Below are 26,934 nucleotides of genomic sequence, written 5' to 3'. Positions count from 1 at the left end.
AGGAAACCAGAGGCAGAACACCGCCTTCATGGAGTTGGCTTTGCCGTCAAGAATGAGCTGGTCGACCGCCTCAAAGACTCCCCCTGTGGGGTTAACGAACGCCTCATGACTCTTCATATTACCCTATCCCGGAACAAATGCGCCACATTCATCAGTGCGTATGCCCCTACACTCGGTACAACAGATGAGGCTAAAGAGGGTTTTTATTCCAACCTTGAGACATCCTTGTCCCGCGTCCCCACGGGCATCAAATTGATCCTCCTGGGTGATTTTAATGCCAGGGTCAGCAAAGACACAACACACAAACACACACACACACACACACACACACATGTGCACACGTGAGCTCATACACACACGCACACATGCGCTCGCACGTACAGTTGCGCTCTCACACATGCATATGCGTGCACGCAATATGAAAAATAGGATGTGAACCATCATAGGAGCAGTGGATCAAAAGCAACAGGTCCTCATTGTTGCACAGGATCACAGGGTAGGAAATGAATCTATATATATAAGATGCAAAAAAAGTACCATAGGATTTGCATTGTGCTGTGCAACTTTGGGAAATCAGACAGGTGTAGCACTACCAAAGGAAATAAGTTTGCATCATTCTAGTTTAACCTCCGTCACTCAATTTCCATGGTGTTGTGACAGTAAAGGTCACCAGGTTTTTAGTTTTGCTGGATTCAGTGTTATGAAAGTGCAATTCCATGTACCATAAAGGATCCTCAGCTTCAATAAACAGTGGATTCAAGTACAAAAGCACGGAGGCAACACAAATCATTGGCTGCAATTAGATTACTTAGTTTTGGGAGCTTTACTTTAGGAAAGAAGTCAGGACCATGGAGTCGATGCAGAAGAGACTCACTAAAGAGGATAAAAGGGATGAGAGGCTCTAGTTATGAGGAGTGACTCGACAAATTGGGGAGCATTTACATTAGAACAAAGGACATCTGATGGAAGCATTCAAAATGATGAGGGGATTTGTTAAGGTAAAGGGCATACAAATATCACCAAAGGCTGGCTGGCTGCGCGCGGGAAGGCCTGCACCTGCAGAGAGAGAGTGAGGGGTTGGTCTGGGGGAAGGATCGTGAGGGGCTCGGTCTGAGTTCGCGGGGTGGCAGTCAGGGATCGTCTGGAGAATCTGCGGGCGGGAGGAAGAGGCAATCAGGCCTGGCCACCGAATAATTGTGACTGGCCTCAGCATCATTGATGGGTTTGGGTGGTGGGAGGCCTCCTGGTGCGATCGGAGACCTGGGGAGGTGATCGGAGGCCTGGGGTGGGATCTCTGATTGCGGGGGATGGGTTAGGTAGGGACTACTATGTGTGCAGGAAGTGTATCCAGCTGCAGCTCCTGTCAGACCGCATGACAGCACTGGAGCTGCGCATGGATTCACTCTAGAGCATCTGCGATGCTGAGGATGTCGTGAATAGCATGTTTAGTGAGTTGGTCACACTGCAGGTAAAGGTTACGAAGGCAGATAGGGGATGGGTGACCATCAGGCAGAGCAGGAGTAGGAAGGTGGTGCAGGAGTCCCCTGCGGTCATCTCCCTCCAAAACAGATATACAGCTTTGGATACTGTTGGGGGTAGATGACTCATCAGGGGAAGTCAGCAGCAGCTAAGTCCAGGGGTGGCTCTGCTGCACAGGAGGGCAGGAAAAAGAGTGGGAGAGCTATCGTGGTAGGGGATTCTATTGTAAGGGGAATAGATAGGCGTTTCTGTGGCTGCAATCAAGACACAAGGATGGTATGTTGCCTCCCCGGTGCAAGGGTCAAGGATGTCTCAGAGCGGCTGCAGGACATTCTGGAGGGAGAGGGAGAATAGCCAATTGTCGTGGTGCATATAGGCACCAACGATATAGGTAAAAAATGGGATGAGGTCCTCCACGCTGAATTTAGGGAGCTAGGAGTTAAATTAAAAAGTAGGACCTCAAAGGTAGTAATCACAGGATTGCTACCAGTGCTACATGCTAGTCAGAATAGAAATAGCAGGAGAGTTAAGATCAATATGTGGCTTGAGCAATGGTGCAAGAGGGAGCGATTCAAATTCCTGGGACATTGGAACTGGTTCTGGGGGAGGTGGGACCAGTACAAATCGGATGGTCTGCACCTGGGCAGGACCGGAACCTATGTCCTCGGGGGAGTGTTTGATGGTGCTGATGGGGAGGGTTTAAACTAATATGGCAGGGGGATGGGAATCTATGCAGGGAGACAGAGGGAAGTAAAATGGGGGCGGAAGTAAAATGGGGACAGAAGCAAAAGGTAGAAAGGAGATAAGTATAAGTGGAGGGCAGATAAATCAAAGGCAAAAATGAAAAAGAGCCACATTAGAACATAATTCTAAAAGGACAAAGAGTATTAAAAAAACAAGCCTGAAGGCTCTGAGTCTTAATGCGAGGAGCGTTCGTAATAAAGTGGATAAATTAACTGCGCAAACAGCTGTTAACGTGTTGTGTATCTGTAAAGCATGCACTCCCATGTTCCGCCACCAGGGAGCTCATCCCCTGAAGTCCCAAGGGATTCCAGAATCCCTTGGGAGCACTGTATATAAGCCGGCCCCTAAGGCATGTTCCTCACTCTGGAGTGTCTTATTAAAGACTGAGGTCACTGTTACTTTAACCTCCCTGTGTGCAGCCTATCTGTGTTAGGAACACAATAACTGGCGACGAGAATACGAATCCAACACAAAGATGCAGCAAACTGTGGGCATCCTGGAGAAGTTCTTGGAAAGTGAGGACTGGGAAGCCTATGTCGAACAGCTAGACTAGTACTTTGTAGCCAACGAGCTGGACGGAGAAGGAAGCGCTGCAAAAAGGAGAGCGGTCCTCCTCACAGTCTGTGGGGCACCGACCTACAGCCTCATGAAGAATCTTCTGGCTCCAGTGAAACCCACAGATAAGTCTTATGAGGAGCTGTGTACACTGGTTCGGGAGCACCTTAGCCCGAGGGAGAGCGTGCTGATGGCGAGGTATCGGTTCTACACTTGCCAGAGATCTGAAGATCAGGAAGTGGCGAGCAACATCGCTGAGCTAAGGCGACTTGCAGGACAATGTGAGTTTGATGGCTACCTGGAGCAAATGCTCAGAGAAGTTTTTGTACTGGGCATTGGCCAGAAGACAATCCTACGAAAACTTTTGACTGTAGAGACACCGACCCTCAGTAAGGCCATTGTGATAACACAGGCGTTTATGTCCACCAGTGATAACACCAAACAAATCTCTCAGCACACAAGTGCTAACAATGTTCATAAATGAACTGGAACTGTGTTTGCGAGCAGAAATGTACAGGACAGAACCCATGAGTCTGCAACTGCCAGCAGGCCTCTCAAGTGACCCAGATGACTGCATCCCCAACAAAGGATGAATGCAAAGCAATTCACACCTTGTTGGCTTTGTGGAGGCTTCCATTCAGCCTATTCATGACACTTCAAAGGGTATGTTTGCAAGAGCTGTGGAACAATGGGGCACCTCCAACGAGCTTGCAAATGAGCTGCAAGCTCTGCAAAACCTGTTAACCACCACGTAGCAGAGGAAGATCGGTCCATGGTGGATCAAAGCAATTTCGAGCCTCAGAGAGAGGAGGCAGATGCTGAAGTACACGGGATGCACACATTTTCGACAAAATGTCCACCTATAATGCTAAACGTAAAATTGAATGGCTTACCCATAGCCATGGAACTGGACACTGGCACTAGCCAATCCATCATGAGTAAAAAGATGTTTGAGAGACTGTGGTGCAACAAGGCATTCAGACGAGCCCTGAGCCCCATCCGCACAAAACTGAGAACGTACACCAAAGAGCTTATCACTGTACTGGGCAGCGCCATGGTCAAGATCATCTACGAGGGCACGGTGCATGAACTGCCACTCTGGGTTGTCCCGGGCGATGGCCCCACATTGCTTGGAAGGAGCTGGCTGGACAAAATCCGCTGGAACTGGGATGACATCCGAGTGCCATCACATGTTGATGAGGCCTCATGTACCCAGGTTCTTAACAAATTTCCTTCCCTTTTTGAGCCAGGCATTGGAAACTTTTCCAGGGCAAAGATGTGGATCCACTTGGTCCCAGAGGCACGACCCATTCACCATAAGGCGCGAGCAGTACCTCACATGATGAGCGAGAGAGTGGAAATCAAGCTGGACAGGTTGCAACGCGACGGCATCATCTCCCCAGTGGAATTCAGCGATTGGGCCAGCCCGATTGTTCCAGTACTCAAAAGTGATGGCACGGTCAGGATTTGCGGCGATTATAAAGTAACTATTAATCGTTTCTCGCCACAGGACCAATACCCGTTACCTAAGGCAGACGACCTATTTGCGACGCTGGCAGGAGGCAAGACGTTCATCAAGCTCGACCTGACTTCGGCCTACATGACGTAGGAGCTGGAGGAGTCTTCGAAGGGCCTCACCTGCATCAACACGCACAAGGGACTGTTCATCTACAACAGATGCCCGTTTGGAATTCGGTCGGCTGCAGCGATCTTCCAGAGAAACATGGAGAGCCTACTCAAGTCGGTACCACTTGGTCACGGGTTGGGACACCACCGCGCACCTACAAAACCTGGAGGAGGTCCTCCAGTGACTGGATCACGTAGGGCTGTGGCTGAAGAGGTTGAAATGCATCTTCATTGCAACAGAAGTGGAGTTTTTGGCGACAAAGATTGCGGCGGACGGCATTCGGCCCACAGACGCCAAGACAGAGGCTATCAGGAACGCGCCCAGGCCACAGAACGTCACGGAGCTGCTGTCGTTCCTGGGACTCCTCAACTATTTTGGTAACTTCCTACCGAGGTTAAGCACCCTTTTAGAGCCCCAACATGTGTTATTGCGCGAAGGTGAGAACTGGGTATGGGGAAAAAAAACAAGTAATTGCTTTTGAGACAGCCAGAAACATTTTATGCTCCAACAAGCTGCTTGTATTGTATAACCCGTGTAAAAGACTTGTGCTAGCATGTGACGCGTCATCGTACGGAGTCGGGTGCATATTACAATAAGCTTACGTTGCGAGGAAGTTGCAACCTGTCGCCTATGTTTCCAGGAGCTTGTCTAAGGCTGAAAGGACCTACAGCATGATTGAGAAAGAGGCATTAGCGTGTGTGTTCGGGGTAAAGAAAATGCATCAGTACCTGTTTGGCCTCAAATTTGTGCTGGAAATCGATTACAAGCCCTTCACATCCCTGTTCGCTGAAAACAAGGGGATAAATACTAATGCTTCAGCCCACATACAGTGGTGGGCACTCGCGCTATCAGCATATAACTATACAATCCACCATAGGCCAGGCACCGAGAACTGTGCGGATGCTCTCAGTCGGCTACCATTGCCCACCACGGGGGTGGAAATGGCGCAGCCTGCAAACTTGTTGATGGTGGCGCAGCCCGCAGACTTGTTGATGGTCATGGAAGCGTTTGAAAATGATAACTCGCCTGTCACGGCCCGCCAGATTAGGACTTGGACCAGCCAAGATCCTCTGCTGTCCCTAGTAAAAAAAACTGGGTACTGCATGGGAGCTGGGCCAGCATCCCCATTGAAATGCAAGAGCTAATCAAGCCATTCCAGCGGCGAAAGGACGAGCTGTCCATTCAGGCAGACTGCCTGTTGTGGGGTAACCACGTAGTGCTACCAAAAAAGGGCAGGGTGACGTTCATCTCGGATCTCCACAGCGCACACACGGGTAGAGTAATGATGAAAGCGATAGCCAGATCCCACGTGTGGTGGCCCGGTATCGACTCTGACTTAGAATCCTGTTTACGGCAATGTAGCGCATGTGCTCAGATGGGCAATGCGCCCAGAGAGGCACCACTAAGTTTGTGGTCCTGGCCCTCCAGACCATGGTCGAGGATCCATTCGAATATGCGGGCCCATTTCTCGGTAAAATGTTCCTGGTGGTGGTGGATGCTTTTTCAAAATGGATTGAATGTGAAATAATGTCAGGAAGCAGCGCCACCGCCACCATTGAAAGCCTGAGGGTCATGTTTGCCACCCACGGCCTGCCTGACATACTGGTCAGTGACAACGGGCCATGTTTCACCAGTGCCGAATTTAAAGAATTCATGACCCGCAATGGGATCAAACATGTCACCTCGGCCCCGTTTAAACCAGCCTCCAATGGGCAGGCAAAGCGGGCAGTACAAACCATCAAACAGAGCCTTAAACGAGTCACAGAAGGCTCACTCCAAACCCGCCTGTCCCGAGTACTGATCACCTGCCGCACGAGACCCCACTCGCTCATAGGGGTGCCCCCGGCTGAACAACTCATGAAAAGGACATTAAAAGCAGATTCTCGCTGCTTCACCCCAACCTGCATGATCAGGTAGAGAGCAGGCGGCAGCAACAAAATGTAAACGATGGTCGCGCCACTGTGTCAAGGGAAATTGATCTGAATGACCCTGTGTATGTGCTAAACTATGGACATGGTCCCAAGTGGATCACGGGCACGGTGATAGCTAAAGAAGGGAGTAGGGTGTTTGTAGTCAAACTAGACAATGGACAAATTTGCAGAAAGCACCTGGACCAAACGAGGCTGCGGTTCACAGACTGCCCTGAACAACCCACAGCAGACACCACCTTTTTCGAGCCCAAAACACACACCCAAAGAATCAACGACACCACGCCAGACCAGGAAATCGAACCCATCACACCAAGCCCAGCGAGGGCACAGCCAACACACCAGAACAGACATTTGTACCGAGGCGGTCCACCAGGGAAAGAAAGGCTCCCAACCGCCTCAGCTGGTAAATAATTTTCACTTTGACTTTGGCGGGGGGAGTGGTGTTGTGTATCTGTAAAGTATGCACTCCCATGTTCCGCCACCAGGGAGCTCATCCCCTGAAGTCCCAAGGGATCCAGCATCCCTTGGGAGCACTGTATAAAAGCCAGCCCCTAAGGCCTGTTACTCACTCTGGAGTGTCTTATTAAAGACTGAGGTCACTGTTACCTTAACCTCCCTATGTGCAGCCTCATCTGTGTTAGGAACACAATATAACGGATATGATATATTTGGGATTACGGAGACATGGCTCCAGGGTGACCAAGGCTGGGAACTCAACATCCAGGGGTATTCAATATTCAGGAAGGATAGACGATAAGGAAAAGGAGGTGGGGTAGCGTTGCTGGTTAAAGAGGAGATTAACGCAATAGTAAGGAAGGACATTAGCTTGGATGAAGTAGAATCTGTATGGGTAGAGCTGCGGAATACCAAAGGGCAGAAAACGCTAGTGGGAGTTGTGTACAGACCACCAAACAGTAATAGTGAGGTTGAGGATGGCATCAAACAGGAAATTAGGGATGTATGCAATAAAGGTACAGCAGTTATCATGGGCGACTTTAATCTACATATAGATTGGGCTAACCAAACTGGTAGCAATACGGTGGAGGAGGATTTCCTGGTGTGTATAAGGGATGGTTTTCTAGACCAATATGTCGAGGAACCAATTAGAGAGCTGGCCATCCTAGATTGGGTGTTGTGTAATGAGAGAGGATTAATAGCAATCTTGTTGTGCGAGGCCCTTTGGGAAGAGTGACTATAATATGGTAGAATTCTTCATTAAGATGGAGAGTGACACAGTTAATTCAGAGACTAGGTTCCTGACCTTAATGAGACGTGAATCGGCTAGGATAGACTGGTGAATGATACTTAAAGCATTGACGGTTGATAGGCAATGGCAGACATTTAAAGATCACATGGATGAACTTCAACAATTGTACATCCCTGTCTGGCATAAAAATAAAACGGGGAAGGTGGCTCAACCGTGGCTAACAAGGGAAATTAGGAATAGTTTTAAATCCAAGGAAGAGGCATATAAATTGGCCAGAAAAAGCAGCAAACCTGAGGACTGGGAGAAATGTAGAATTCAGCAGAGGAGGACAAAGGGTTTAATTAGGAGAGGGGAAATAGAGTATGAGAGTAAGATTGCACGGAACATAAAAACTGACTGCAAAAGCTTCTATAGATATGTGAAGAGAAAAAGATTAGTGAAGACAAACGAAGGGCCCTTGCAGTCAGAATGAGGTGAATTTATAATGGGGAACAAAGAAATGACAGACCAATTGAACAAATACTTTGGTTCTGCCTTCACTAAGGAAGACACAAATAACCTTCCGGAAATACTAGGGGACCGCGGGGCTAGCGAGAAGGAGGAACTGAAGGAAATCCTTATTAGTCAGGGAATTGTGTTGGGGTAATTGCTGGGATTGAAGGCTGATAAATCCCAGGACCTGATAGTCTGCTTAAGGTAGTGGCCCTGGAAATAGTGGATGCATTGGTGGTCATTTTCCGACAATCTATAGACTCTGGATCAGTCCCTATGGATTGGAGGGTAGCTAATGTAACCCCACTTTTTAAAAAAGAAGGGAGAGAGAGAAAACGGGGAATTATAGACCGGTTAGCCTGACATCGGTAGTGGGAAAAATGTTGGAATCGATTATTAAAGATAAAATAGCAGCGCAATTGGAAAGCAGTGACAGGATCGGTCCAAGTCAGCATGGATTTATGAAAGGGAAATCATGCTTGACAAATCTTCTAGAATTTTTTTGAGGCTGTAACTAGTGGAGTGGACGAGGGAGAACCAGTGGATGTAGTGTATTTGGACTTTCAAAAGGCTTTTGACAAGGTCCCACACAAGAGATTAGTGTGCAAAATTAAAGCACATGATATTGGGGGTAATGTATTGACATGGATAGAGAACTGGTTAGCAGACAGGAAGCAAAGAGTAGGAATAAATGGATGCTTTTCAGAATGGCAGGCAGTGACTATTGGGGTACCGCAAGGTTCAGTGCTGGGACCCCAGCTATTTACAATATACATTAATGATTTAGACGAAGGAATTGAATGTAATATCTCCAAGTTTGCAGATCACACTAAGGTGGGTGGCAGTGTGAGCTGTGAGGAGGATGCTAAGAGGCTGCAGGGTGACTGGGACAGGTTAGGTGAGTGGCATGTGCATGGCAGATGCAGTATAATGTAGATAAATGTGAGGTTATCCACTTTGGGGGCAAAAACACGAAGGCAGAATATTATCTGAATGGTGACAGATTAGGAAAACGGGAGGTGCAACGAGACCTGGGTGTCATGGTACATCAGTCATTGAAAGTTGGCATGCAGGTACAGCAGGCGGTGAAGAAGGCAAATGGTATGATCCTAGTGAGAGAAATTGAGTGTAGGAGCAGGGAGGTCTTACTGCAGTTGTACAGGGCCTTGGTGAGGCCAGACCTTGAATATTGTGTACAGTTTTGATCTTCTAATGTGAGGAAGGACATTCTTGCTTTTGAGGGAGTGCTGCGAAGGTTCACCAGACTGATTCCCGGGATGGCAGGACTGACATATGAAGAAAGATTGGATCGACTAGGCTTACATTCACTGGAATTTAGAAGAATGAGAGGGGATCTCATAGAAACATATAAAATTCTGACGGGATTGGACAGGTTAAATGCAGGAAGAATGTTCCCAATGTAGGGAAAGTCCAGAACTAGGGGTCACAGTCTAAGGATAAGGGGTAAGCCATTTAGGACCGAGATGAGGAGAAACTTCTTCACTCAGAGAATTGAGAACCTGTGGAATTCTCTGCCACAGAAAGTTCTTGAGGCCAGTTCGTTAGATATATTCAAAAGGGAGTTAGATGTGGCCCTTACGGCTAAAGGGATCAAGGGGTATGGAGAGAAAGCAGGAAAGGGGTACTGAAGTTGCATGATCAGCCATGATCATATTGAATGGTGGTGCAGGCTCGAAGGGCCAAATGGCCTACTCCTGCACCTATTTTCTATATTTCTATGTTCCTATGACCCTGGATCCAGAAGGTAGGTATAAAGCCGCTTACCTCCTGGATCCAGCAGTCCCCGCCTCGGTTTTGTTGTGTATAGAAGAACTCCACGAGGCTGAGCACTGTGAGCTAAACTTAGTGTGACCTTAGTCTTTTTTAGTACAACTTCAGAGTGCCTAAACAACATGGCAGCCAACCTTTTATACTGGCCCTGCACGTTTGTGCAGGTGACTATTAGGATTCCAACCTGGTGGCAAGTATTACAAGGTTACATACATAACAGGTTTAACTGCCGGGTTTCACGAATTGTGTGAAACCTGTCCACAGGCAGTTAAATTCAAAATGGAGGTGAAAAGAGAAGCTCATTATAATATTTAACTGATGTACCGCCCGCTGTGAGCGGATTGGTCGCCTACCCCATCCTGCCTCCGTTCAAACCGGGAGTTGACGGGCTGGAGGCGGCACCAGGTCGGGAATCCCACTTTTAACAATTTAACTGCCCCCATGTTCCAAACCTTCACAAAATTCCGGCCCATTAGTTCAAATCCCACCATGGCAGATTGAGAATGGAATTCAGTTTAAAAAATCTGAAATTAAATAGCTGGCATTGGTAGCAGACAAAAGCTGTTGGACTGTCCAGCTGATTCACTCATGCCATCCTTACCCAGTCTGGCCTATGTGCGACTCCAGTCTCACACCAACGTGGTTGACCTAACTGCCCTCTGCAGTGGTTGAGCAAGCCAGTTAGTTGTATCAAACCAGCAACTAACGATGGGTAATAATGTCGGCCATGCCAGTGACACCCACATCCAGAAAATACATTTTTAAAAAGACATCCCTTTGAACGTAAAATTTCAAAATGTTCTGAACTTCCCCTCCCCCCACTGAAAACCACCACATTGAACCCTCCTCTACAAGTGAAGGAATGTTGTGTGTACTTAAGTTACAAAGTCTGAGTAACTATTTGTTTTCACAAGTCATTGGTGATTAATCAGGGTGATTAATGCACCTCTAACAGCCACCACCCTCTTATACCTGCGCTACGTTGCACACAGTCCCAAAGCTAAGACGAAGTGGCATTCTTTATGGTGTATAGGTGGTGCATCAGCAACAGATTCTCAGCCTGTAATGTGGGGTATTGTGAATGTTGCCAGTCTCAATTGCAGATACAATATTACAGGGGCATCTCCCTATAGTCCAGACCTAGTTCGGTTGGTCCGACTTTTCTTTAGTGAGGTGGAATGTGTCTTCCAACCATTGGGAAAGGTAGAATTTGACACTTGTTGAGGAGCTGGTCTAAATGATTGATACGTTGCTCATGCTCGGTTCACATGTGGTAAGTGGATCTGGAACTCCCCATTGCACCATTCTGGACAGAGGGTCAAAGGGCATGGAGAGGTTTTCAGGGAACCTTTCTGGGGTGCTAGTATTGTTGTCACTTGGGGTGTTTCTAGACCACTGTTTACCTTCTCTGGGGATCTATGAAGGGCAAGTTGGTTCTTCCAAAGAATAACTTAGCATGATGCTACCTGGAACAAGTAGAAGCAAATATGGCTCGCATTGAAACAAGGATTGGATCTATCTATACTGCAGCTTCTGGTTAAAAACATTTGGGTGCTGAGTCCAACACTTCACATACTTTCTAAATGGTGAAAGGCTAAAAACAGTGGAGGTCCAAAGAGACCTGGGAGTCCAGGTACATAGATCATTAAAATGTCATGAACAGGTACAGACAATAATCAAAAAGGCAAATGGGATGCTGGCCTTTATATCTAGAGGATTAGAATACAAGGGGTAGAATTTATGCTGCAGCTGTACAAAGCCCTGGTTAGACCGCACCTGGAGTATTGTGAGCAGTTCTGGGCATCACACCTTAGGAAGGATACATTGGCCTTGGAGGGAGTGCAGTGTAGGTTTACCAGAATGATACCCGGAGATCAAGGGTTAAGTTACGTGGAGAGATTACACAAATTAGGGCTGTATTTCCTAGAATTTAGAAGGTTAAGGGGTTTCCAAGATATTAAGGGGAACAGATAGGGTAGATAGAGAAACTATTTCCACTGGTTGGGGAGTCGAGGACTAGGGGGCATAGTCTAAACATTAGAGCCAGACCTTTCAGAAGTGAAATTAGGAAACACTTCTACACGCAAAGGGTGGTAGAAGTTTAGAACTCTCTTCTGCAAATGGCAATTGATGCTAGATCAATCAGAGATTGATAGCTGTCTGTTAAGCAAAAGTATTAAGGAATATGGGATAACGGCAGATATATGAAGCTAGGTCGCAGATCAGCCATCATCTGATTGAATGGCGGAACAGGCTCAAAAGGCTGAATGGCCTACTCCTGTTCCCATGTTCTTATGTTCCTATGTTGGCGAAGAATATTATGACATTTTTAACAACTGTCATAGTTTCAATAGAAGAGTAACAGGCTTTAAAGGAAAGTATGCAAACTTCAGTGAGGGGAGGTTGTTGGCCGGAGGGAAGAGGTGGCAGTTTTGCGGACAGTTTCAGATTTGGAGAAAGGAGCGATGATAAATCTTAAATGAGCAAATTTTGACAGATTTAACTATTTCAATGTGTAGCCTTTCCCATGCCCAATGAAAAGCACTAATAAATCGGGTTGTTTTGTAAATTTTGAAGCTTTTGGCCATTTTAGTGATGGATCCCACCGAGGATAATGCTCAACAGTCGTCACCATCAAGGGGAATACAAAGATGAGTTACATCACTAATGCAGACAGAACCCGATTGTATAGGGTGATGTTAGTGTTCTCACGCGGCAATAAACGAGCTGTGCGCTGAATTCCCATGATCCCACTGCAAAAGTTATTGCAGTAGTTCAAAATGGTTTAGGCAACTTATATCATCTCCATCCTCTTTAACCCTTCACTCTTACCCTGAGTTTTATTTCTCTTGAAGCCATCAGCTGCTACATGCCACTGATTAATGAAGGAACAGTGGCAGTAATGGTAACTAGGCAACACACTCAATTGACAACATGTTTGCATAATTTCCATATCTTTTAGCATAGGCCTATAACAGTGCTGAAGTAAATGCTGCCCCGTACTTACTTTGTGTTGAGTTGTGACTCTAAGCTCTCCTCACAGGTAATGCATTCTTCTTTATTAACACACGTGCTCTGTGAAGAGAAAGTAAAATTGTGGTACAGTGACGACCCAAGAACTTATCTCAGCAATCAGGCACATTGAATGGATTACCAATGGGAACTAGAAAATTGGACTTGCTAACTAGACTTAGGCAAGAAACCAGTCCTGGACAATTCTACTTGTCACTTAACCTGGGCAAGTTAGCTTCCAGCTTTGGTAAAGCCAGAAAAAAAGAACATGTCTGCTTGCAAGGACCACTGTCACATTAAAGTCTTTCCCGCTAATCCTTCAGTATTTCGTGCCCTGGTTTCTTGACGTTAAAGCAACCACGCACAGTGAATAAAAACTTTAGGACAATGGTTAAAATATCAGAACAGCTGACTTAATCAATCTGGGCCTGGAAATTCCTGGGCAATTTGCACCCTGAGACACGCTAATCATGGAACGAGTCAAATGTGTGGCCAAAACAATTTTGGGCACAAGTCAATACGCCCAAATCTTCCCGAATTTTTATGATCGTCTAAGGATACCTTCGACCGAATGTATCTCCACCCATAATGATGCCCCTCCCACACATGTTACAGAACCTCATATACACGGGTTTCCTGTAATTCAATTTGCTCAAAGACTCTCTTCACATTACAAATAGATTTTCAGCACAGCTGGAAACAATCATTTTCTTTTTGGTTTAATTGCAATTTTGAGAGTGTTTTTTAAACATTGAGCCTTACTAAGACCGGCACTGCATTTTCTGTTTCTTTGAATGTATTTTATGGCATTAGTACAAGTCACATTAAATATTAAAAAAGCTTCCCCCATTGCAGGGACTTAGACGTGCCGTACCTAATGTGCATGAATGATTGTTGAATGAGCTGAAACTTTAATTTTCATACGAAACGAAGGAATATACAGTATGGTGCAAGTTTTCTGCTTTCCTTGGGCCTGAATTGTTTAACGCTGATTTTGGTCCATTTTACATTGGAGTGTATACTACTCAGATTCACAGGGAACTTGAGCACAACTTGAAAAGGTCTGGGAATGGGCGCATTTCAGATCTAACTTCCGGGTTGTTGCCCATGGAGGAAATTCCAGGTCTTGAAGTATATTTGGGTAGTGTGAGGCCTAATCCTTTAATTGGAAGCATTCCTATAATCAATCTAATTATACCAGGATGTGTCTTGAGGTCTGTTTCTCGACAGAGGTCTCTGACACATGCCTTACCACACTGTGGAAGGATAAATAATCCGTGTCTATTATGTAAAATGCAACAACGTTAAGGGCAGATAAGTATGCATGTTCAGCTGACTGAAGAGGTAGGTTCCCAATTCAACTCTTACTAGTAGAGCTAACTTTTTCATGCCTTCGTGAACACTCCATGCTAGACATTAAATGAATGTTCCAAAAACACACATGCAACATATGACAAGTGGATTATTCAGGAATTATCGAGGTTTCATAATAACAATGCAAAGTGTTCCAATTTATAGCCTATTCCTGATCCTAATGTAATAGCAGGAGCGGACATTGTGAGAACTTCTGGGGCTGAAATTCTACAGGCTTCCACTGGTCTCCCGTATGGTATTCCAGTTGCTCCACGTCTATTGCAATTTAATTTTTGTTTTTGACATCTACATCCTCCCTCCCTGTACCGCAAGGATCAGTGCTTCAGCCTCAGCTATTTACAATATATATTAATGACTTAGGTGAAGGGACTGAGTGCAACGTATCCAAGTTTGTTGATACATAGAAACATAGAAAATAGGTGCAGGAGTAGGCCATTCGGCCCTTCGAGCCTGCACCGCCATTCAATACGTTCATGGCTGATCATTCACCTCAGTACCCCTTTCCTGCTTTCTCTCCATACCCCTTGATCCCTTTAGCCGTAAGGGCCACATCTAACTCCCTCTTGAATATATCCAATGAACTGGCATCAACAACTCTTTGCGGCAGGGAATTCCACAGGTTAATAATTCTCTGAGTAAAGAAGTTTCTCCTCATCTCAGTCCTAAGTGGCCTACCCCTTATCCTAAGACTGTGTCCCCTGGTTCTGGACTTCCCCAACATCGGGAACATTCTTCCTGCATCTAACTTGTCCAGTCCCGTCAGAATTTTATATGTTTCTATGAGATCCCCTCTCATCCTTCTAAACTCCAGTGTATAAAGGCCCAGTTGATCCAGTCTCTCCTCATATGTTAGTCTAGCCATCCCGGGAATCAGTCTGGTGAACCTTCGCTGCACTCCCTCAATGGCAAGAATGTCCTTCCTCAGATTATGAGACCAAAACTGAACACAATAGTCCAGGTGAGGCCTTATCAAGGCCCTGTACAACTGCAGAAAGACCTCCCTGTTCCTAAACTCAAATCCCCTAGCTATGAAGGCCAACATACCATTTGCCTTCTTTACCGCCTGCTGTACCTGCATGCCAACTTTCAATGACTGATGAACCATGATACCCAGGTCTCGTTGCACCTCCCCTTTTCCTAATCTGCCGCCATTCAGATAATATTCTGCCTTCGTGTTTTTGCCCCCAAAGTGGATAACTTCACATTTATCCACATTATACTGCATCTGCCATGCATTTGCCCACTCACCTAACCTATCCATGTCACCCTGCAGCCTCTTAGCATCCTCCTCACAGCTCACACAGCCACCCAGTTTAGTGTCATCTGCAAATTTGGAGATATTACACTCAATTCCTTCATCTAAATCATTAATGTATATTGTAAAGAGCTGGGGTCCCAGCACTGAGCCCTGCGGCACTCCACTAGTCACTGCCTGCCATTCTGAAAAGGACCCATTTATCTCGACTCTCTGCTTCCTGCCTGCCAACCAGTTTCTATCCATGTCAGTACATTACCCCCAATACCATGTGTTTTGATTTTGCACACCAATCTCTTGTGTGGGACGTTGTCAAAAGCCTTTTGAAAGTCCAAATACACCACATCCACTGGTTCTCCCTTGTCCACTCGATGAGTTACATCCTCAAAAAATTCCAGAAGATTTGTCAAGCAAGATTTCCCTTTCATAAATCCATGCTGACTTGGACCGATCCTGTCATACAAAGTTAGGTGGGAAAGTAAGCTGTGAGGAGGATGCAAAGAGGTTTCAGAGAGATATAGACATGTTGACTGGGCAAGAACTTGGCAAATGGAATACAATGTGGGGAAGCGTGAAGTTATCCACTTTGGTAGGAAAATCAATAAAGCAGAATATTTGTTGAATGGTGAGAGACTGCGAAATGTTTGAATTCAGAGGGACCTGGGTGTCTTTGTACATGAATCACAGAAAGTTACCATGCAGGTATAGCAAGCAATTAGGAAAGCAAATGGTATGTTAGTTTTTGTTACAAAGGGATTATAGTACAAGAGTAAAGGGGGCTGAAATTGCCCCTTATCTTAAGGCCTGTTACCACCAGAAATTGGTGGCTAAGTTGCGGAGTGCAATGGCTGTCGATTTTTCGTGTAATGACCGCCATTTCGAAAACTCCGCTCCTGCGGTATCTCGGCGGTGACCCGCAGCCCCCCCTACTGCTCCGCTGCTGCTGATCCATCCTAAGTGCGTCATAAGTGCCGATGTTCCTCCACCCCACCCCCTCCCCAAACCCCGATGGCAAAATTCCGCCGTCAAAATCTTGCTCCCGCCGCGTGGTACTTTTTTCTGCTGGTGCAGTGAGGTTGTAGTCCTTCTAAAATGGTGGTGTGTCTCCCATTAAAGGGGAGGACATACTGCCGCTGCCGCCATGTTTTTTTCTGTCGGCCGACTGCCATGTCGGGCCAACAATTATGTCCCCCAGTTCGGCTAGGCCACCAACAGGCAGCCTGGCACCCCTCTTGGGTGCCGCCGAAACCCTCACAGTGGATCAAACATAAAGAATCACGCAGGCTCTCCCCTTGAAGCGAAGGGGAGAGCCGTGGTGACGCGGCACCGTGATGATGACATCATCAGCGCTACGCTGATGACTGAAAGCGGCCCCCATCTTCCGCCCTCTAGACTGTGAACTTCCACTCACCACCACTTATCCACCCCCATTATGACCGACTTCCAGTCCGCTGGGGAAAAAAAAGCCAAAGTGCGGAATTTCGCTCAAGAGGCCACCACATCCACCACGCCAGTAAAAATATGAGAAACAGGGTTGGTGCGCCCCATTTCCAGCGGTGGACAATTTCGACCACAAGAAATTTTACTACAATTATACAGGGCATCGGCGAGGCCACACCTGGAGTATTGTGGACCGTTCTGGTCTACTCCTTACCCAAGGAAAGATAGAATTGCCCGAGAGGGATTGCAATGAAGGTACACTAGGCTGGTTTCTGGGATGAGGGGATTGCTCTCTGAGAATATTCCATAGACTTTGGAAGAACAAGAGGTGATCTAATTGAAACATATACAATTCTTAAGGGGCTTGACAGGGTTACTGCTGAGAAAACGTTTTCCCTGGCTGGGGAATCTAGAACACGGGGTCAATCTCAGAATAAGGGGTCAGCCATTTAGGACTGAGATGAGAGAAATGTCTTCACTCAAAGGGCTGTGAATCTTTGTAATTCTCAGAGAGCTGTGAATGCTCAGTCGTTGAGTATATTCAAGACAGAGATTGATAATTTTTTGGGAACTAAGGGAATTAAGGGATATGGGGATAATGCGGGAAGGTGGAGTTGAGGTCGATCAGCCATAACCTTGTTGAATGATGGAGCAGGCTCGAAGAGCCAAATGCCTACTCCAGCTCCCATTTCTCATGTTCTTTTTACCTCCTATCCCATCCCTTCAGTTCCACAGCCAAGGGACTATATTAGCTGCTCATTCAGTATCCAGACATTTTTCAGTCATTGCATTCCAACTTTGAGTGTGACGTGAATCTTTAGGACTGGCTGTCAGGTAACAGTGGCTATGGCCTGAAACACTGTCTGATGAACCCACTCCAACTCCCCAGTCATGTGCCAGGAGAGGTACTGTCAGGTAGGTTTGTCCTTATGAAGCTTAGTAATGAGAACCTGCACTCGTGGGAACCAGTATTCAAATTGGGACCTGGATCCACATCATTTATAGTCATTTCAGTTAGGATCTTCAGAAATGTTTTTTCATCCAGTTCTTCAGAGATGGACTTGAATGCAGAACACAAAAGACAATGAGATATATTTTCCAATCTCCATTATTTTAATGGTGACAGTGACCAGTTTAAATTACATTATTTAACAGCTGTGTTGAAATAAGACAGATCAGAAAATATGCCCCAATGTATCAAGCAGTCAGTATAATGATTGCTTTCTGTGCAAGGCAGAATCTGACATTTTTATAAAGATTTGTCTCACGCACACCTATCCACTTCCTTTAAGCTCACCCTACAATCTTCCTAATCTTTAGACTGGAAAGGCTGCATCGATCGCAATAAGTGATTTTCTTCAAGATCTGTTTGCACACGATTGGATTTTACTTGACTGCTTTGAGGTCAATTACAGCCTCATTGAAATAGCTTCTGCCCGTCTCTCTGCAAACTGTTCTCGCTACTACTTTAAACTTGGGCTAATGGAACCGATACATGAGCTAGCATTTGAACTCTATCCCACCTTAGAAGTAATTGGATGAAGCAAATTCAATACTCGAGCAGTTTACTCCATTCTGGAAGAGAAGAAAATATGTGTTTTGTGGCAAGCCTAAAAGCACAAGCTTAAATGAAATTTGCATTTGGGGCCATTTTAAGTAAATCTGGCTACTTTAAACTAGCTGCTGTGATTTGCCGAACAACACAGAAATTGAAAAACACTTGGAATATGCCACAGAGAAAGCTGTAATGTAGTCTTTAACACACAGCTTTGTTGGCATGCAGGACATACTGCGCATATCCAATTGTTGAAAGCAACATGCTGCGGATGCTGGAAATCTGAAAAAGAAACAGAAAATGCTGGAAATACTCAGCAGGTCAGGCAGCATCTGTGGAGAGAGAAACAGAGTTAAGGTTTCAGGTCGATGACTCTTCGTCAGAACTGGAAAAAGTTAAGAGATATAACAGGTTTTTAAGCAAGTGTAGGGGCAGGGAAAGGGGGAGGGGAGGAAAGAACAAAAGGGAAGGTCTATGATAGGGTGGAAGGCAGAAGAGATTTGAGAAACAAAAGGGATGGTGGTGCAAGGCAAAAGGAGATGGTAATGGGACAAGTTAAGACACAAAAGATGAGTCTAGATAGGGTGTAAATGGAAATGGCAGATCATCAACAGTTGCCCTGGGAAAAAAAGAAAATAAAACAGAAAAAAAGAAAAAATAATAGGGGCAAATTGTTGAACTTGATGTTGAGTCCAGAATATTATAAAGTATCTCAACGAAAGATGAGGTGCTGTTCCTCAAGCTTACATTGAGCTTCATTGGAACAGTGCAAGAGTCCGAGGACGGAGAGATTAGAGTGGGAGTGGAGCGGAGAATCAAAGTGACAGGTGACCAGAAACTCGGGGGTCACGCTTATGGACTTATTGGAGGTGTTCTGCTAAGAGGTCACCCAATTTGCATTCGGTCTCCCCAATGTAGAGGAGACCGCATCGTGAGCAGCGAATACAGTATACTAAATTGAAAGAAGTACAAGTAAATCGCTGTTTCACCTGGAAGGAGTGTTTCGGGTCCTGGACAGTGGGAAGGGAGGCGGTAAAAGGGCAGGTGTTGCATCTCCTGCGCTTGCACGAGAATGCGAGGGGTGCTGGAGGTGATTGAGGAATGGACCAGGGTGTGGCGGACGGAATGGTCCCTTCGGAATGCTGAAAGTGGAGGGGAGGGGAAGATGTGTTTGGTGGTGGGATCATGCTAGAGGTGATGGAAATGGCAGAGGATGATCCGTTGAACATGGAGGCTGGTGGGGTGAAAGGTGCAGACAAGGGGAACCCTGTAGTGGTTCTGGGTCTCTTAATCGCTTTTGCCTTGTTCTTGGCTCCCTCCACTCTTTCCCTGCCCTTACACTTGCTTATAACCTGCTACATCTCTAACTATTTCCAGTTCTGTCGAAGGGTCATTGACCTTAAATATCTGTTTCTCTCTGCACAGATGCTGCCTGACCTGTTGAGTATTGCCAGCATTTTCTGTTTTTATTTCAGTGGCATTGCAGGAACATAAATCTCGTCATTAAAAAGGCCCTTACACTGTTAAGTACCAGCCTTAACTTTCTGTGGCGAGTTCAATGAGTATTTACTCCGCAAATGCAGCAATGTTTGAAACTCATGGGGAGGTTGATGGCAAGCTCCTATTTTCACGAAGCTAATGGCGGGGTGGCGCAGATCATCCAGCAATTTGTGGCAATTTCAAACTCATGGTGTATCTCTTCGTTGCCACAAATTGCTGGGTTACTTACATACTAATAATTGTGAGTGCATTAAACTCGCCGTTATTTTGCCTGCAAATTCAGGGCCAATGTTTCAGGTGTGGTCCCTTGGTCAGACTTGGAAGAAATTACAAATGAGAATTTATAAAGTAACAGAATAAAGGGAAGGGAATCTTTTTCTTTGTGAATACACAAATGCAAACCGTCATCACAGGCCATCCCTCGGAATCGAGGAAGACTTGCTTCCACTCAGAATGAGTCCTGAGGTGGCTGAACAGTCCGATACGAGAACCACAGTCCCTGTCACAGGTGGGACAGATAGTCATTGAGGGAAAGGGTGGGTGGGACTGGTTTGCCGCACGCTCTTTCCACTGCCTGCGCTTGATTTCTGCATGCTCTCGGCGTTGAGACTCGAGGTGCTCAGCGCCCTCCCGGATGCACTTCCACCACTTAGGGCGATCTTTGGCCAGGGACTCTCAGGTGTCAGTGGGGATGTTGCACTTTATCAGGGAGGCTTTGAGGGTGTCCCTGTAACGTTTCCTCTGCCCACCTTTGACTCGTTTGCCGTGAAGGAGTTCCTTCGGAAGGAAGCCTTCGGATATCTGAGGAAGAATGCTTGAAGACCAAGCCCTCAAAACTGCCAGCAAACTCATGGTCTACAGGACTGTAGTAATACCCGCCCTCCTGTATGATTCAGAGACATGGACCATGTACAGTAGACACCTCATTATCATCGTCATAGGCAGTTCCTCGGAATCGAGGAGGACTTGCTTCCACTCCCAAAGTGAGTTCTTTGATGGCTGAACATTCCGATACGATAGCCACAGACCCTGTTACAGGTGGGACAGACATTCGTTGAGGGAAGGGGTCGGTGGGGCTGGTTTACTGCGCGCTCCTTCCGCTGCCTGCGCCTGGCCTCTTCATGCTCCTTCCGTCGAGACTCAAAGAGCTCAATGCCCTCCCGGATGGACTTTCTCCAGCTCGGGCAGTCTGATGCCAGGGTCTCCCAGATGTCAGTGGTGATGTTGCACTTTACCAGGGAGGCTTTGAGGGTGTCCTTATAACGTTTCCACTGTCCTCCTTTGGCTCGTTTACCATGAAGGAGCTCCGCATGAAGCATTTGCTTAGGGAGTCTCATATCTGGCATGCGTACTATGTGGCCTGCCCAGTGAAGCTGATCGAGTGTGGTCAGTGCTTCAATGCTGGGGATGTTGGCCTGGTCGAGGATGCTAATGTTGGTGCGGCTGTCCTCCCAGGGGATTTGCAGGATCTTGCGGAGACATCATTGGTGATATATCTCCAGCGACTTGAGGTGCCTTCTGTACATCGTCCATGCCTCAGACCCATACAGGAGGGCAGATATTACTACAGCCCTGTAGACCATGCGTTTGGTGGTAGATTTGAGGGCATGGTCTTCAAACACTCTTTTCCGCAGGCGGCCGAAGGCTGTGCTGGTGCACTGGAGGCGATGCTGAATCTCCGCATCAATCGCCAGACACCTCAAGTCACTGGAGAAATACCACCAACAATGCCTCCACAAGATCCTACAAATGCCCTGGGAGGACAGACGCACCTCGACCAGGCCAACATCCCCAGCATTGAAGCATTGACCACACTTGATCAGCTCCGCTGGGCAGGTCACATCGTTCGCATACCAGACACGAGACTCCCAAAACAACAAACACAAACACACACACACAGACATAAACACAAACAGCCACACAGACACAAACACCCACACAGACACAAACATAGACATAAACACACACCTACCCATACACCAATACCCACAAGCACACAGACCCACACACAAACATAAACACACGCAGCCACACATAAATATCCACTTAGACACAAAGGTACCCACACAAAGACATACACAAGAAATAGAATTAACTATAAAGTGCTTAAATAGAAAACAGGAGATGGTTGAATTGGCTGAAATGATATTAATAGGAGAGGACAGAGGCATTATGAGAGAAATCAAAGAAATTGAAGGCATTTACAAAAAAGGTGGAAATGGAAGCATAAAACACCAACCTGGATTAGGCTCCAGGAGCCTGAAAGGAGCAAATAAAAGCTACAGTTATAGATGGCCCCGCCCAGCACAGGGTTTAGATGAAGAATCCCCACCACAAATATCAAACCACCCGCCTCTACCTTCGAAAATGTGGACTCACCCATTCAACATCGCCAGCATTTCCTTCCAGAGAGAGTGAGACATATAATTAAAGTCTGAATTTACTAAAGTCAACATTGAGGCCAGAGGGCTGCCTCATAGAAAGATGAAGTGTTGTTCTTCGAGCTTGCATTGAGCTTGACTGGAACAGTATTGAAGGCCCAAGACAGGGAGGTCAGAGTGGGAGGGGAATTGAAGTGGAACTCAGAGTCGTGTGTGTGGACTGAATGGTTCCTCCATTGTAGAGGAGACTGCATTATGAGCAGTGAATATAGTATACTAAGTTGCAGGAAGTACACACAAATTCCTTTCTCACCTGAGGAATATCAATATTAAAAGGGCCCTGGTCAGTGGTGTGCGAGGAGATGAATGAATAGGGCAACCCTTCAGAATGGCCCCGAAGTCTCTAACAATTAAAGACCAATCTCCTCAACACTGCTGCGAGCCGCCCAAAAATAAATCATGTTTCTGAACACTTTTGTTTATTAATTATAAAATATTGGAGATGGGAGCAAGAGGAAGGTTGGCGGAATGGATGGCGGCTGGAGGTCATGTGACGAAATGTCCAGAAATGTGACCAGAGATGGCAACCCTAGTGTTACATGTCACGTGATTGGAAAACCTGGGGTTCAGATATGGAATTAAACTAATTGAAAGTGAGGATATGGCCAACGTTTGAAGGTCAGTGTTCAAACCAGAGGGTTGCAGGGTGCCTAGGTGTCTATTATCTGACATTGATGTTCCCTCTCTCTCTTTGTTTTACATATATGTATTCCTCTTTTAATATTAGTATGCCTGCCTGTCTCGCTGTAGAGTCTACACTAGGGTATGGTAGCATAGTGGCTACGTTACTGGACTAGTAATCCAGAGGCCTGGACTAATGATCCTGAGACATGAGTTCAAATCCCACCATGAGCTGCTGGGGAATTTAAATTCAGTTAATTAAAGTCATTTTTAAAAGCTAGTAACAGTGACGAGAAACTATGGAATTATTGTTAAAAACCCATCTGGTTCACTAATGTTCTTTAGAGAAGGAAATCTGCTGTCCTTGTATGTGACTCCAGACCCACAGCAACGTTGTTGACTCTTATTTGCCCTCTGCGATTCACCCCCACCTTCTCAAGGGCAATTAGGGATGGGCAACAACGCTGACCTTGCCAGCGATGCCCATATCCCATGAATGAATTGTTTTTAAACTCATGGCACTGATTGTTTTCTCCATAGAAGCTGACTGACCTACTGACTGTTTCCCACCTTTTCTGTTATTGTTTCAGATTTCAGCGCCTGCAGTAGTTTGCAATTCACTTGTTTAGTTACGCTGTTTTTTTTTCCGGGTTCTCGTATTTGAATAATGCTAATACTTCCTCGATTTTGACAGCATTCTGTGTATTTACTGTATATAATCATGTCAATTTTGGTCTAAGCAAATAACTAACTGAATTTGCATTCATTAACATGAACAGACTGCAGCATCACCATCAGATAAGAATGCACTCGTTTCCTGTTTACTGGGTCTGTGAGTCTCTCAGGTGCTGTTAGGTACCACAATAATTTGTGTATATATATTGCCTTTAACAGAGTAAAACGTCCCAAGGTGCTTACACATATAATAAACCAAAACTAAAATGAAGTCCAATATAACCAATATATCCAAACAGTGGAGTTCATGTGTCACTAAACTACAAAATGTCACCAGAGTTTAGAATCGATTAATAGAAGGCCCAGCTGCTAAAGAAGGTCTCTTTCCTGAAATGTTTTCCAATATTAGTTTAATTCCCCTGCTCCCAAGCCTTCTATCAACTGAAGCTGATCTCAAACCAAGCTGGAAATATGTTCCTATCAGTAATATTCTCTGTTCCAAAAGATTATGAGTGTGCGGAAATATAATTTTGGTAAGAGTGGGATCACTCTTTTCGCATTTAGACACATTGGAATTTTCAAACAAATTTCCAAATGCACAAACTCCGTATGCAGCTCTACCAGCGAGGTTGAACATGGTTGCAAGGTAATCCACCCTCCTGCAAGTAATCCACCCTCACACAGCAAAGGAATCTGCCCTCACACAACAATGTAATCCACCCTCAGAGTGAAGGAATCCACTCTCACAGAGCAATGTAATTCACCCTCACACAGTGAGGGAACCCACCCTTACACAGTGATGGAATCTACCCTCGGGTGGCGGGCAGTGACTAGTGGGGTACCACAGGGATCAAAGCTTGGGCCCCAGCTATTCACAATATATATAAATGATTTGGATGAGGGAACCAAATGTAATATTTCCAAGTTTGCTGATGACACAAAACTAGGTGGGACTGTGAGCTGTGAGGAGGATGCAAAGACGCTGCAAGGCGATTTAGATAGGTTGAGTGAGTGGGCAAATACATGGCAGATGCAGTATAATGTGGATAAATGTGAAGTTATCCACTTTGGTAGGAAAAACATAAAGACAAAGTATTATTTAAATGGTGATGGCTTGGGAAGTGTTGATGTACAGAGGGGCCTGGGTGTCCTTGTACACCAGTCATTGAAAGCAAATATGCAGGTGCAGCAAACAATTAGGAAGGCAAATGGTATGTTGGCCTTCATTGCAAGAGGATTTGAGTACAGGAGCAAGGATGTCTTACTACAGTTATACAGGGCCTTGGTGAGACCGTATCTGGAGTATTGTGTGCAGTTTTGGTCTCCTTACCCAAGAAAGGATATACTTGCCATAGAGGGAGTGCAGCAGAGGTTCACCAGACTGATTCCTGGGATAGCAGGACTGTCGTATGAGGAGAGATTGGGTCGACTAAACCCGAATTCACTAGAGTTTAGAAGAATCTCAGGGGATCTCATTGAAACTGTTATCTATGTATGTAGACCTTACCCAAATGTAAGACTTGCCACTAGGGCGCACAGCTGTGGGAGACCTAAGGGTCACCTGTGCACCCTGGGGCAAGAAGGTATAAAAGGTGATTCACCATGCTGCTTCCCCACTCTGGAGTCTAAATAAAGAGACCAAGGTCACAACAGTTTGAGCTTGCGATATGGTCCTGTGAATTTATTCTGAACATAACAAATTGGCGACGAGTAACGGATCAAGAACTTTCACGCGGTAATGGCTGTCATTGGTATTCTTGAGAGATTTGTTGAGGGTGATGATTGGGAAGCCTTCATTGAGCGCCTCGACCCGTACTTTGTGGCCAACGAATTGGACAAGGCTGAGACGGTGACCAAGCGCAGGGCGATTCTCCTCGCCGTATGTGGGTCATCGGTATATGGCCTCCTTAAAAATTTGCTGGCACCGGTCAAACTAAGAGAGAAATCTTACTCAGAGCTGTGTATGCTGGCTAAGGAACACTTCAAGCCAAAGGAGAGCATCCTGATGGCCAGGTACCGCTTTTACACGCACCGTCGCTCCGAGGGCCAGAACGTGGCGAGCTTTGTCGCCGACCTAAGACGCCTTGCGGGGCAGTGCGACTTTGCAGGGTCCTTGGGGGAAATGTTGCGGGACTTTTTCGTGCTTGGAATTGGCCACGAGATCATCCTTCGCAAACTGCTGTCTGCCGAATCCCTAGATCTGAGCAAGGTCATCACGATAGCCCAAGCCTTCATATCCATGAGCGATAACACGAAACAGATATCTTCACAGAATCGAAGCTCGCCGGCAAGCACCATGCACAAAATAATGTTTGCAGCAGGCAGAACGGCACAGCGCAGGGCCCACCCAACTGCAGAGGCCAGACCTAGGCCTAGAGTGACTCAGAGTCCACCGTGGGGCGTGAATGCGTATCCATTAGCACCATGTTGGCGCTGCGGGGGCAGCCATAGAGCTCATCAATGTAGATTCAAGTCCTATGTGTGTAAGGGCTGTGGAACAATGGGGCACTTCCAACAAAAGTGCAAACGATCTCTGGCTCACCAAGTGGCAGAGTCAGGAGAGGACGACCGATCCAGTGAGGATCATGATGAACGAGCAGGAGAGGCAACTGAACCTGAGGATGAAGAGGAAGTATATGGAATACACACCTTCACCACCAAAAGCCCTCCAATAATGTTAAAAGTTGAACTTAATGGCACTCTAGTCACCATGGAACTAGACATGGGAGGGCGAGTCAATTAGTCATGAACCAGAAGGCTTTCGAGAGGCTGTGGAGTGACAAAGCACAGTGACCCAAGCTGATCCTGATTCAGGCAAAGCTGTGCACCTACACCAAGCAACTGATACCAGTTATTGGTAGTGCGGACACAAGAGTATTCCATGAGGGAGAGGTGCACGATTTACCATTGTGGATTGTTTCAGGTAATGGGCCAATGCTGCTTGGCAAGAGGTGGCTGGGGAAGATTTGATGGAACTGGGAAGACCTCTGCGTACCTTCTCCGGCGAACGAGGCCTCCCCTTCTCAAAGGCTGAGCAAACCCCCACTTTCAGCTGAACCAGGCATCGAAGTGCAGATCCATTCTCAGATCCCCAAGGCCGCTCATCACAATCACGAGGAGGTAAAGTTCAACCGAGCAGCGGTACAGATGCGGTGCCCACCCCGAAGCTGACGACCCCTTCACGATGATGGAAGAGGCTCCAGGTCGACTATGCGTTGTGGGACTCTGGCCGAAA

The 26,934-nt window shown here is 46.3% G+C and overlaps 1 protein-coding gene across 1 annotated transcript in view; it reads right to left on the bottom strand.

The window, feature by feature from the left end:
* trpm5 (transient receptor potential cation channel, subfamily M, member 5) overlaps positions 1-26,934 on the bottom strand; it is a 127,936-nt gene that overhangs the window by 89,696 nt on the left and 11,306 nt on the right. Inside the window, exon 2 of the mRNA XM_070898734.1 lies at positions 12,834-12,901. Within this exon, the coding sequence (XP_070754835.1) occupies positions 12,834-12,901 (68 nt within the window). The remainder of the gene's footprint in view (positions 1-12,833; positions 12,902-26,934) is intronic.

Source organism: Pristiophorus japonicus, chromosome 14 (assembly GCF_044704955.1).
Source record: "Pristiophorus japonicus isolate sPriJap1 chromosome 14, sPriJap1.hap1, whole genome shotgun sequence".
In the NCBI taxonomy this organism is placed as follows: domain Eukaryota; kingdom Metazoa; phylum Chordata; class Chondrichthyes; family Pristiophoridae; genus Pristiophorus; species Pristiophorus japonicus.
This window is presented reverse-complemented; position numbering and strand designations above follow the sequence as displayed.